Consider the following 13,987-nt stretch of genomic DNA (forward strand, 5'->3'; position numbering starts at 1 on the left):
GAATAGTTAGAGTAACTTACTTTATTCTTGGTCCAGTCAACAGCCTAATATACAACAGTTCTAAAATACACAAGAGGAACAAACTCAAGCCTGATCTGTAAAGCAACATCTAATTTAACTAAATTTGGTGGGTATGGGTCTAACAGTGGCAATGCTCAGTTATAAGAGGGACAGTACTGACCTTATGAGACACTCTGCTAAAATTGTCGATCTATCTTACTGGCATTAAAGATTAGGCATTATATAGTCAAAAAAGCTCCAGAAGTTATTTTTTCTAATTAGAAATCATTGTTCTAAAAGAGTGGTTGCAAAATCATGGCTTGTGGGGCAATTTTGGCCAAAATACATTTGGCCCATTATTTATTCTTAATAAATGTGAGTTAACTGACTACATTTTAAAACTTACATATATATCTGGATTTCCAGAATGGAACAGCTGGAAGCTCTGGAAAGAATGGATCTGCATTACTACTGGTCAAAGCCAAGAATCAGCTGCTGCCTTTAGATAGGCCACAGACACCCCAGCCCACATAAATCCCACCCAGGGTTACTAAGTCTGCAAGAAGACACAGAAAAGGGTGAAAGCACACAGGCTTGGGTTGAAATTTAAACCAAGTTCCAGAGAAAAGATAAGGAGAAAACAGCACATGCTGAAAGGATTAGTCAAGACAGAACACAGGAAAGAACACTGTAATTTCGGATTTCTGGAAAGGGGCTATCTGCCTTCTCTCATTGTTTTATGTAACTTTCTTGTTAGAATAACTTCTCAGAGAATGATGGTCAGGCATTCCAGATGCTGGATTGTTGCAGAGGGCTAGGTAGTCTGGGAGCTTTTACAGTAATCTGGATAACTGTCCATTCTATGTCTCCATGTTCAAGAACCAAATTTCATTTTTATTTATACATCTACTTGTATCTCTGTCTAACACAGTCTATCAAAGTAATCAAAGATGTGAATAGACTCCTGACATTCTTATTTTGGACAAAGGCTATCAAATACATTTTAAGACATATTCCAAATGTATTAACTCGATTTATTATAACAAATAACTTCCTACTTTGTATCTAATGTAGAGATCATGAGTACAGTTAATTTATTACTTACTCAATTATCTAGGAAGATGACTTTCATAAACCACGCATTATAATTAGAAATTACAATATATTTTAAACAATGTCATTAAATAGATCAGTTCTTAAAAAAGATACTATTTCTAGGCAAAAATAAAAGAATCCCCACAATTGCTAATTATAACTGGATAAAGAGACATCATATACTTTGGAAGAACAACCAGACAGCGAAGTGGAAGACAGCCCCATTAGAAATAATTCCACTGAGAGAAGGGACCTATGACTTAAAGAGAAAGCTAGCATCTACTATCAAAAAGTTCAGATAAGACAAGGGAAATAGGAATCAAAGAAAAAAGTAGACATCAGAGCTAAGGTTGGAGTTTTACAACTAGAGATAATGCTTTGGATTTAAAGATGGGAGGTAGAAAAGATCTGTTGTTACAAGGAGAGTATAGAAAGAAGTATAATCCTAAAGGGATTATTTTGTTACTTATATCAAAGAAAACCAGGCAAGATAAACCCTGAAAATTGTGTTTAAAAAAACAATGCTAAAGGTTCAACTGTATATACATATCATTCATAGAAGCATAAAGTTTATTCTAATTTAAGATTAGAAAACAAAATCCATATCCTTGGTACACAGCAAATACAAACTTGCCAGGACTGATGGCTTCTTCTAATGCTCTAAGATACTACCAGGAGCCCATGTCTCACTGTAATCACTAGTGCTATCCAAGTTTTCATGGGGCAGTAACCCTACTATACTTACACTATGTAAGATGCATATAAAATCCTGATTCAAAACTCAGGCTTCTTGACATGTTGGCTAATACATTTACAATATTTCAAAGTAAACACCATTCCAAGTTGATTACTAATTAATGTTCAAGCAATTTAAACGTGCATATAAAACTCTCAGGGATATGACAAATATTGAGAATAGAACTGAAAATGTCATGTTACTGTATCAGGAAGAATCTATTTCAGAATCAAGTTCCCAGACCTGAGATGCCTGGTTTTAACCAAACTCCAAGTCCCAGACCTCAGTTTCCAAAAAGAGAGTACTGGAGACATTTGGCAGAGGAGGATGGCAGGTTAGGAATACTGCAGTTGCAGTAGCCTGGTGACCTACATAATTAGTCTAGCTGCCACCAAGTACAGCCTCAAATACAATGCACCCTCTGAGTCCCCACGGCTTGATCATTTCCTCCCATCACATCTCCTTTGGTTTTTATTTCCTTGTCCTAAAGTGGTCTGGTATCTGCAGGATCCATAATACAGATGACCCTTGAACAACATAGTTTGATCAGCGCCAATCTACATACTTGTAGATTTTTTACTGTATGGTACTATAAATGTATTTTCTCATGATTTTTTTATTAACATCTTCTCTAGCTTACTTTATTGTAAAAATACAGTACACATTACATGTAAGACACAAAATATGTGACAATCAGTTGTGTATATTTTCACTAAAGCTTCTAGTCAAACAGGTTATTTGCAGTTAAGTTTTTGGAGAGTCAAAAGTTATATGTGAATTTCCAACTATGTAGGTGTTGGCACCCCTAACCTTTATGGTGTTCAAGGGTCAACTGTATGTTGCTAGAGTTGATCAAGATTGTCATGGGAATTAGGTTAAGCTGAGCATGGACATAAAATTTTCAGTGGCTTAGCTCAGAGGAGCAAAGTGAAGGCAAATCTTTAAGAACAAAGCGAAAGGAAGTGATGAAGTGCAGGCAAAGCTGTGGGGACTCATTAGAAAAGACTAGAATGGGACAGTCCAGGCAAAAATAGCTCAAGGAAATGGATTTGATATTTCAGGATTATAAAATCTGTAAAGAGTCTCTTGTGATTAGGGCCTAAGGATAAAGCTATGAATGAATTTGGAGAATTCCTCATTGTATTCAACCAGACATCCATACGTCAAATATGTAGACAGATAAATGGCTGATAAATATACTTAAAGGCTGCCAGTATATCCCTCCAATTAACTAAAATTATACAATTATTGTAGTTAACATCTAATCTACTAAGTACTTTTTCTCTGCTTAACCATTCATCTTATTTACTGTTCACAGCAACCGTCTGAGGTAGATATTATCATTCTTTTTTTTTTTTTTTAACAGGTGAGGAAATTAAGGCTTAGAGATAAAATGACTCACCCAAGGTCAAGGTCACATAATTAGAAGCGGTGGGACCAAGTTTTAAACCCAGTCTGAATCCAGAGCTTGTGCTCTGAACATTATGCTATAGTTGCACTTTAAACAAAATAACTGCAAAAAAGCAGGAGCAAAGTTATTTTAAACCAGAGGTTTTCAAACTTGATATAACAGTAGACTCTTCTCCAAATACAATGCTTCTCAGAAGCCAATTTATAAAATAGATAAGGGCTAAGCAAGCTCTTATATTATCTGAGCCCTCAACAGAACTTATCAGACCATATCTCAAACATGACTATTTTCTATCAAGCCATTTGGTTATATAAGTAGTAATACCGCTGTATTATTTAAATGGAGAGAATACTAGATCAGTAGAGATCTGTGCTCCAATAACATGCACTTTAATCAGTTACGTATTTCTAACTCAATGATTTTAATATATTTAAAACCAGTAACTTGCCTAAAATTGTGGTGGTGGTGGTGGGGTGAATGGGAGCAGAGTTTGAAACACTGTGTTCAAATCTATCCACACAAAAAATTTTGTGGAGAAACTACTACCTGTATTAACTTTTGGACATATAGAAAGGAGAAGAGGAGATGGGAATATAATTCTAAAAGTGTTCCAATGCACAACTCTCATATTGGGATTTTTCAGTATAAATAACTTGCTTATCTTCAACTTTGATATTTTAAGAAATGTTAAGAGCAAATAATGAAAATGTTACTTTTCAGTGCACTTTGCTGTCAACAGAGCAATATATTTTAACACAGCAGCAAAAAAATATATTTTAAAAAGCAGCAATCTTACATGTAATGTGTACTGTAACACAGCAGCAAAAGGTTAGACTGATGTTAAATCTGTCAGTGAAGCCAAGTAGGCAAAAACTTTGCTAGTTTACTTGAATCCAGTCAGCTTTAAATTTCCTCATGAATGCTTCAATAGCAGCAGTGAAAACTGCTTATTCTGCAGTCACAGCAGCTCTCTGTTGCTGTCTTTAGCAATTTGAATAAAAATAAAAAATAAAATCTTAACCACCCAACTCATGTTTTATGATTTTGTAGAAATGTCCGAGTTTCCTTGTTACATTATTAATGGGAGTATATTAACATTTGTGGTGTGAATTTACTAAAATAAACACCTGTTAGTGTTTTCAAATTAATTGAGGGTTATTGTTTTTCTCAGAAAATCACAAACTAAAACAGTCGAATTTTCTGTGAAACATTTAAAGAAAGGAAGGAAATGGTAGACTGTAGTTTCAATAAACCCTCCCTAGAAATGATAACTTTATTCTAAGCAGTACAAACAACCTCCTATTTGTTTCCATAATAAATACACCTATGAGTTAATAGTGGTTTCTCCTTGTGACGCAGGTGACCGTACCCAGGGACTGAAATTTGGACCCATGTTTCACCTGAAAAGCCGTGTTCTCACTAAAAAATCAGGAAACTGGTGAGGTGATCTGAAGAGTTATTCTAATACATGTTGAAACGCTCTGTGATTCATCCAAAACCTTGTCCAAATTCTTTCCACATTTGGCCAAAACTAAAACCTATGGATTCTAAGTTGTAAAGTATTTTCTCTGGATTACAAATATCAGTCAACCAACCAATTGGTCAATCAATCAACAAAGTCTTGTCTAGGACACAAAGTTCTGTTGGTTGGCTTAGGTAGGGAAGGCCTGAATTTTAGTTCTATAAACTAGGACAAGTTCTGTTAAGTGTGGCTTTATCATCTACAAAATAGGGATTTACAGGTCTTTGCTATTTCACTGAGTTGTCTTGAACAGTGAGATCATTTCTGAAGCTGATTGTAAGCAATTAATGTAAGTTTTATGTTTATCATTAAGCTTATCTTTTCAGAATTCTCTCATTATTCTTAAATTAAAACTGGATAAACTTTAAATGCAATGTTAAGAGATTTAAAACTGAATACAAACACATAAACCTCAGAAAATACATGTCTGAAGAGAGGCCCAAGCATTTGAAATTCTTGTGGCACAAATGGGGAAGCAGAAACCATTCAATTCTAATCCATCCTGAACTTGCATCTCCATTAAAGGTCAGGAAACCAGAACAAAGGTTTTTTTTTTTTTTTGGCTTGAGGAACCTATAAAATTTACATATGGAAATACTCAATTGTATGTGTATGTATTCGTGTGTGTGTGTGTGTGTGTGTGTGTGTGTGAGAGAGAGAGAGAGAGAAAAGGGCTCTTCAAAAAATGGATTGAAGTCATTTGGGTTGGTCTAGAGAATTAATTGTTTTATTCTGCAGTATGACAGGCTTTGAGATTCCTCTATATGGTTTATTTCTAGTGCTGAGAGTATATCATTCTAAATTTAATCAATTAACATTTTGATCATGTGCTTCATTACTGTACTTTTTAAAGTTTCAGAATTAGAAAATATATAATTATTAAAAATCAAAGTTTACAATGATAATTTTTAAAGTAATGAAAAATTACATTTTCATCAACCTTATCTCCTGTCAACTTATTCTCCAGGTGTGTCGCTGTGCAGTGTATATCTTTCCTCTTCTATCCTTTTTACTGTACACAAAAAACAAAACGTTTTACCAAGATATGTTACTGAGACTAAAATTCCACTTTTTTTTTTTTTTTAAGATTTTATTTGTTTATTCATAGAGATAGAGAGAGAGAAAGGCAGAGACACAGGCAGAGGGAGAAGCAGGCTCCATGCAGGAAGCCCAATATGGGACCTGACTCGGGGTCTCCAGGATCACACCCTGGGCTGAAGGCAGGGGCTCAACCGCTGAGCCACCCGGGCTGCCCCCACTTGTTTTAAGAGCTTAGCCACTCTTCCTTGGCTGGCCCTATAGTGAGGACAACTATAGGGCCTCCAGTATATCTTGTCATGTTTCTGGAGCTCCTATACCTAACCTGCTTTGCTAACCAATCTGTCTACTCTTCCACCCGTCACTCTCAGACTTCTCTTTCTTCAGCCCTGATGAGAGTCACTACATCCTACACCCCTTCCTTCTTCTCAACAATTACTCTTATTTATCTATGCATTTATAAAGAATTTTACTTTTCCCCCTAATTCTCACACTGTTTTTACTTGCATATGGACTAACTGCAGTGTGTAAACCAATACATCAAGATATTGCATGTTAATGTGAGGGTAAGCATGTTACACATTAAGGTGATAGGGTATAAACACAGAATTTTGTGTATACTTTCTACAACTTATTTTCAGTATGATGATCATCTTACTTCTTCTTTGCTACTAAACTTTTCCCATTGTCTATTCATTCTTATGGTTCCCTTCCTGAAAAATATTAAGAAAACTCTTTTAGTATATTACTGCTTGAACACAGTGCTATATTATCTGCAGAAACTAAAGATTTAAGAACATACTAAGTCAACAAAATAATAAGAGGGTTTTTTTTTTTTGGTGGTGGTGGTGGCGCAATACAAAGAATTCTCAGCAACAAATAAGCACATTTATGAATACATAAAAATTTTAAAATATTGAATAAATAAATGCTTGTATCAATTACCCTAATTTCTGAGACTATTTCAAATGAAACAATCTAGGGAATTATTATTTATAAGAAGGAAGTTAAATGTAAAAGGTCTTACGGTGATGACTCCAGAACGATGCTATTAGCTTGTGTTGAAGATGGAGATCTGTGATTTACAAATACTTCGCTTGGGGAAGTATGAACAACATGGTCTACCAAATGACCAACTGAAGACGGACGTAACCGGGTTCCCTCTTGTGTGAATGCAGAATTTCGACTACATGAAGAGGAAGAAAAATTGAGTGAAAATGGGCTTTAAATAATTTTTTCTAGTTTCTTACTTATATGATTACATTAGAAAGTGGGTATGTGTTTTAAGACTAAACAACATTGACCAAGCAAAATCTCTGACAAAAACAGTATGATGCAAATAGAAAGAATACCTAATGGGAAGTCCAAGATCCAAACTACAGTCAGTGATCTGCCACAGGGTTTTATCTCTTTAATCTATTATCTCTACCAACCTTAATGTCTGAAGGTTTTAGTCACTACAACTTTATGTCTTAATCGGCATTTACAGGATTACAGCAATTTATACTTCATTTTATTGCATTTTGCTTTATTGCTTTTTTTTTTTTAAGATTTTTTTTAGAGAGAGAGAAAGAGAGAAAGAACATGAGCAGGTAGAAGGGCAGAAGGAAAGAATCTCAAGCAGACTCCTCTCTGAGTGCACAGCCTGATGCAGGCTCGATCCAACAATGCCAAGATCATGACCTGAGCTGAAATCAAGAGTCAGACACTCAACTGACTGAGCCACCCAGGAGCCCCTCTTAAAAAAAAAAAAAAAGTATTGAAGGGTCCCAGTAACTGTGGGGAGGAGCAAGTCTATTGATGCCATTTCTCTAACAGCATTTGCTCACTTCATGTCTCTGTTACATTTGGGTAGTTCTTGCATTATTTCAAACTTTATAATTATTATTTTTGTTACAGTAATCTGTGATTAGTGATTATGACTTGCTGAAAGCTTAGATGATGGTTAGCATTTTTTAAAATATGCACACTGTTTTTTTGCACATATTGCACATTTAATGGGATATTGTAGGGTATAAATATAACTTCTATATATAACTAAAAAACAAAAAGATTCACTGATTTGCTTCACTGCAGTGGTTGAACCAAATCTGCAATACTTCCAAGGTATGCCTATATAAAATAATGAATATATGAATAAATAATTCAGAAATATCTCTGGTCTGTGTTTGTTTTTAGTCCTTACAAAAGTTTTTATTTACAGGAGTTTTTAAAATTCTTAAAAATAAATAATGAATAACACATTTCCATCTTTATAAGCGACAGTCACATGAACTATTATTATCATTACTATTATTAATTATGACAGCTAACATTTGAACACTTATGTGTGAGGCATTGTTCTAAGCATTTTATATATTGCTTCATTTAACCTTTATAACAATACTACAAGAAAGACACTGCTATTGTAATTTTGTAGATGAGGAAAATGGAACAAAGAGATTAATTAACTTGTTCAAACTTAGGGACGCCTGGTGACTCAGCAGTTGAGTGTCTGCCTTTGGCTCAGGGCGTGATCCCGCGTTACCGGGATCAGGTCCCACATCGGGCTCCCTGCATGGAGGCTGCTTCTTCCTCCGCCTCTCTTTCTCTCCGTGTCTCTCATGAATAAATATATAAAATCATTAAAACAAAAACAAAGTTCAAACTTACAGTGACTCCAGGGCCCATGCTCTTAACCATCATACTGTACTGTCTCAGTAGAACTGAGGAAAAAACCAACTTTTTTAGATCCTATCTAAAATTGTTTCATTATCTAGGAAGCTTAATCAAAGCTACTGCTAACTAATTAACTCAATCATCTTTCCTGTGTCTTCTATAATTTGCTAAAATTGTTTAGTGGTACTAGTAACAAATGGAGACATGGCTGGATGGAAAATGAACCAAAAAGATGGTTATGGATTTTCTTCAAATTGTTGATTAGCTTCTGAATATATGGTAATATTTTATTTAAAAAGATGATTTAGCAATCTGCAATTAGTAAGAGAAAAACTTTTGAGTCTTATCTTTTTTAGCAGCTAGGAAGACATGCAGGTAAGGAGCTAATATTCTCTGAACGAAACTTTACTTTTAATATGGTAGATGTTTATTCTTGGGCTGACAAACACCCACGGGTGACAAAATTTTTAGAATTTAGTACAGGGGTGCCTGGGTGGCTCAGTTCATTGGGCATGTGACTCTTGATTTCAGCTTAGGTTGTGATCTTGGGGTTGTGGGATCGAGCCTCGTGTCAGGCTCTGCACTCAGTGCTGAGTCTGCTTGTCCCTTTCCCTCTGTTCCTCCCCACACTGTGCTCTCTAAAATAAATAAGTAACATCTTTATTACAAAGCAGAATTTAGTATACACTTAGTGGATATTATTGTGTTTAAAACATTTCTAAAGTTAGACTTCTTTAAATATAACATTTCACACCAAAATTCAAATATTTTGTATTCAACCTTTTGGTTAAACAAAATCTATGAACACACTGATATCTGTTTATCATTACCTAGGTATGCACATATATTACACACATTTGTTAGCACATTATAAAATTAAAATCTTCAGCCAGTACAAGTTGATTATAATATTTTTATTTATACCAAAGCATACAGTTTTTGTGAGAAATACTAGGATAAAGTATATAAACAGTAAATGGTGGTAACATAGGCTTCTTAGTGAAAATATGGCTCAGCTTGTGGGAATTTACATTGGAAACCCCTTTTTCCAGACCACAGAAAGTGGTGGAACAGCTTAGGTAAGAATCACAAACATTGAGCATTTTCAAACAATATATGCTTCCCTAGAAATTCTGTTGGAGAGCTGCATGAAAAAAGGATTATGTAAATAATGACCTCATTTCCAGATTTTAAGTCTACTAACTGATCTTGATATAATGGTTAGAGACCCATACTGTACAGGAAAGTGTGCTTCCATGTTCAATGTTCTGCTCTCTCATTCACTAAGACTTTTCCATGCCACTAATGCAGTAAGCTGCAGGCTCTGAGGAAATAATGCTCTGGAGCAAAAAAAGTCACACTTCACTAAAATATTTAAATGTAAAGATTTACCTATTTCAATCTTCAGGCAAATCTACCGTAAATTTGTACTTACTGATTAGGAGTTCCAGGTGGAGACCGTGATGGAAGGCTTTGTGTTTCTAACCTGTCATCAGATAATGAATTTCTGCTTACTACTTCCCAATCCATTAATTTCCGTGCCAAGGGCTTACTTGGGGATCTGCAGAAATAATTTGGTAAGTAAACATTTTTATTTTTATACCTCCAACTATAAACCAAATCTCAGAATTTGACTTAGATCATATTCTATTTTTTTAGATTTATTTATTTATTTATTTATTCATTTATTCATTCATTCATTCATTCATTCATTCATGAGAGACATACAGAGAGAGGTAGACACATAGAAAGAGGGAGGAGAAGCAGGTTCCATGCAAGGAGCCTGATGTGGGACTCTGGGATCACAACCTGAGACAAAGGCAGACGCTCAACCACTGAGCTGCCCAGGTGCCCCTCTATGTTTAGTATCATAATTTACCAGTACAATGTATGACCCTAGGTCCTTCCCTTCCTGAGTTTTATGATTTATGAGTATCTAAATTTTCAGTGCAATTTTTAGTTTATTGATTTCATTAAGCCATAAGTAAGTTAAATTACTTATGAATTGAAACCACACAAGGACCCCATCATTTCAGGTATTCACAGCCAAAACCTTTTGTAGTTTGGCTTAATGACATCTCCTTAATTTAAGAACATCTAACATTTCCTAAAAGAGATATAATGCTATTGATTAAAAAAAGGCACTGGCTCGGATTTCATTTTTCATAAATGAATTCAAAGTAACATAAGCATGAACATTTTCCTATTTCCCATTACCCTAAGTTTAAATTATAGGGTTTTCCTACTTGAAGACAATCAGGACACAATTTAGCCCAACCTCCCAAAATTGCTGTGCAAACTAATATTCCTATTAGTCACAATAAGATGGAAAAAAGTATATCATGTATTTGATTTTTAAAATGAAGATTAAAAGAAACCTTAATATTTATTGCTCTTCTATTAATGCTAATTTTCAAAGTTAATAAGCTTTTCATTTTCATATATTAGACTATGAAATGTAAATTATAGGAGTTCATAACCATAGTTAGAAGATCAACTACTTTCGTTTTCAAAGAGGGAGAAAATCCTATGAAGGAGGAAAAAATCCAGTTATACTCACCCAGTATAGAGACTCAGAATACTTTACTGTTGTTAATAAATTAAACATGGCTGGAAATGCTTTGTATTTAAAACTAAATTTCAAGTTTTTATTAACAGCTTTAACCTCAGAGACCCACCCACTCAAGCTTGCTGTCTATGTTTCCTGTTGAATGTGGAAATTTCAGAGAAAAAAATACCACACTTCATCAGTGTGTTTGCAATGTGGTAAATGTAGCTTCTGACCATGGTACTTTATTTTTCTGTTGCATATGAAGATTCTTTTGCTTTCTTCTTAGATTTCATATGACAATTGAAAAAAGTATGAAAGCAATTCAAAGAAAAATAACTAATTTATTATTGTTGAAAAAATGACCTTACATGGAAACTCTAAGGAGAAATCTTTTCTCCAACTAAAATTCTAAGAAGTGGACAAAACGTCTAGAATTCTCTAATAATTTAACAGAATAATTTAACAATTGCTAAAACTATTAGAGTATTTTGGTAGATACGCATCAGATCACCACAATAAGATTGTCATATATTATAAAAACCACCTCAGAGAAGCTTCAGTCTTTTGGAGGGGGCAGAATCATTAAAACAGTACCATTAAATAAAACTTTGTCCCTGTGATGACCTCTTTTTCAAAGGATTCATAGAATTCTGCATAACAAAAGAAATGGGACAGTTACTTGGGGCTTCTCATATTGGAACTTTAGCCTTACTAAATAATGCGTATTTGTTTTATAAAATAATCTTTTAAATGATTTCTCACTTTAATAATGCACATACAAAATGAAGAACTAAGATGCAGGTATAACTGCATATTTCTCGTGGTCACATATGATCAAAATATTAAAACATTAACACTTATTTGAAAAATCATTTGCGGGACGCCTAAGTGGCTCAGAGATGGAGTGTCTGCCTTTGGCTCAGGGCGTGATCCTGGAGTCCCAGGATTGAGTCCCACATCGGGCTCCCTGCATGGAGCCTGCTTTCCTCTCTGGCTATGTCTCTGCCTCTCTCTCTGTGTGTCTCTCATGAATAAATAAAGAAAATCTTTAAAAAAAGTCATTTGCATGTGATATTAGCATTAATACATAAATACATCTATAAGGTGGTATTCATATTAGGATATAGTACAGTGGAACTTATTAAAATCATGTTCACCATTTTTATAAATATCAAGAAAAAATTTAACCTTTTTGTTAGGTAAAGAAGGAAAAAGAGAAGAATTTTGTTAGGTGTATTTTTAAAAGAAAAGAATCAGAAAAGTATTTTGATTTTAAGAAGTCTGAAAAAAATGGTTCAAATAAGGTATAGTACTAAGAACTAGAATACTTTTAAATTAAAAGAACAAAGTTAAGAGGAAGTAATTATTTCATTCTTAAGAAATTTTAAGGAAAAGAATTTTAAAGACATTTTCTGTACATCTTACCTTCCTACAGGTGCTTAGTACTTTATAACTAGAAACAAGGGTACCTAATACTATAAGAGGAAGGGTCTGAATAATTTCAGTAGCCATGTCTATTAGAGTAGGCATCTTGGTTCTTACTTTCTTCTTTCCTCCTTTCCCAAATAACCAAAAATATGATGCTAAGATTTATATTTAATAAAGAAATGACAATATTCCCCTCATAAATCTACAAGCAAGACATAATAAATCAAACTCAAAACTTTGAACAAATGTTGAGAAGAATTACATCATTCAAATTCAAGTAAATTTATCGCAAAATGCTATCTAGGCCTGACCAGATCTATTCTGTAGAGATTAAAAGTGTGGGTAAGAACTGGGAGGCCTGCGTGAGAATCCTGCTAGAACCCTTCTCAGTTAAATTATTCAAACATGCTGTTCTCAGTTTTCTAATCTATAATGGAATTTACCTCACTGAATTATGGGGATTGTGAGATCATCCACAAAAATTGCCTGGCATAGATAAATACAAAATAAACTTTAGCCACTATTAGATTAACTGGCTACCTTACATCCATTCATATCCCTGTACAGGTGATTCCATCACAGCAGCCAGAGCAGTCCCCTATTCTCATACTTTTATTGTGGAACATTTCTTTTTTTTTTTTTTATTGTGGAACATTTCAAACATAAACAAAATTAGAGAACACTTTAATAAACACTACACGCAGATTCTAGGTTCAGTGATCATCATCTTGGTCAATCTTGCTTCTTCCCTACCACTTACTTGAACACTCTCACCCCAATTATTCTGAAACAAATCATGGTATTTGTAAATATTTCAGTTCACCACTGTAAAACGTGATAACTCTGCCAGGTTGTTAAAAATTCAAGTCAGTTTATATCCCTTCCAGTGGGGGCTCTCAGCCCTTAAATCCAAAGTCCTCACCGTTTCTAATATGAGGAAGATAGGTTACTACCTATCTTCCTCTCTACTTTCTGTACCATGGTCTTGCTCTCTCTCTCTCTGGTCCATTACTGGCCTGCCTACTTGTCCTCAAACATGAAAAGCAGACTCCAGCTCTAAGGTGTTACACTGGCTCAATCCTTTAGTTTTACCTGTTGCGCCAATCACAATTTAAACTCCATGGGACTAAGATGTGTATTTTGTTCTTCTCTGTATTTCCAAGGCCTGACACAATCCTTAGTAGAGTAGGTCTTCGATAGATATTTGCTGCCACCAAATTGGTCACTCTTTCTCCTTTCATTTATTGGATACTCCTGTTTGATTGTTGCTCAGGCATCTCAAACTAGACCTGTGCCAGTTTAACTCTTTTTTCCCATTACAACTTGTTCTCTTTCCTGTATCCTCTTGTCCATTTTATGTCACTCAAATCTAATGGTCTTTCCAGATATTTCTATCTCTAACACACATTCATCTAATTGATTAATAACTTCTGTTAGTTCCACCTACAAAATGTTGCCCAAATCTGTTCCCTAAACTCCATTCTGTCATCTATGTTTTAATTCAGGCCTTCATTATTTTCACTTGGATTACTGCAGTAACCTTCTAAT

General features: G+C 34.5%; 1 protein-coding gene across 14 annotated transcripts in view; it reads right to left on the bottom strand.

Moving 5' to 3' along the window:
- Window positions 1-13,987, bottom strand: part of PTPN4 (protein tyrosine phosphatase non-receptor type 4) — a 207,937-nt gene that overhangs the window by 36,338 nt on the left and 157,612 nt on the right. For all 14 annotated transcript variants that reach the window (XM_072788886.1, XM_072788891.1, XM_072788887.1 and 11 more), the window contains 2 exons: window positions 9,896-10,021; window positions 6,830-6,988 (listed from right to left, as the gene is read on the bottom strand). In XM_072788886.1, the coding sequence (XP_072644987.1) occupies window positions 6,830-6,988; window positions 9,896-10,021 (285 nt within the window). The remainder of the gene's footprint in view (window positions 1-6,829; window positions 6,989-9,895; window positions 10,022-13,987) is intronic.

Source organism: Canis lupus, chromosome 20, assembly GCF_048164855.1.
Source record: "Canis lupus baileyi chromosome 20, mCanLup2.hap1, whole genome shotgun sequence".
Taxonomy (NCBI): Eukaryota; Metazoa; Chordata; class Mammalia; order Carnivora; family Canidae; genus Canis; species Canis lupus.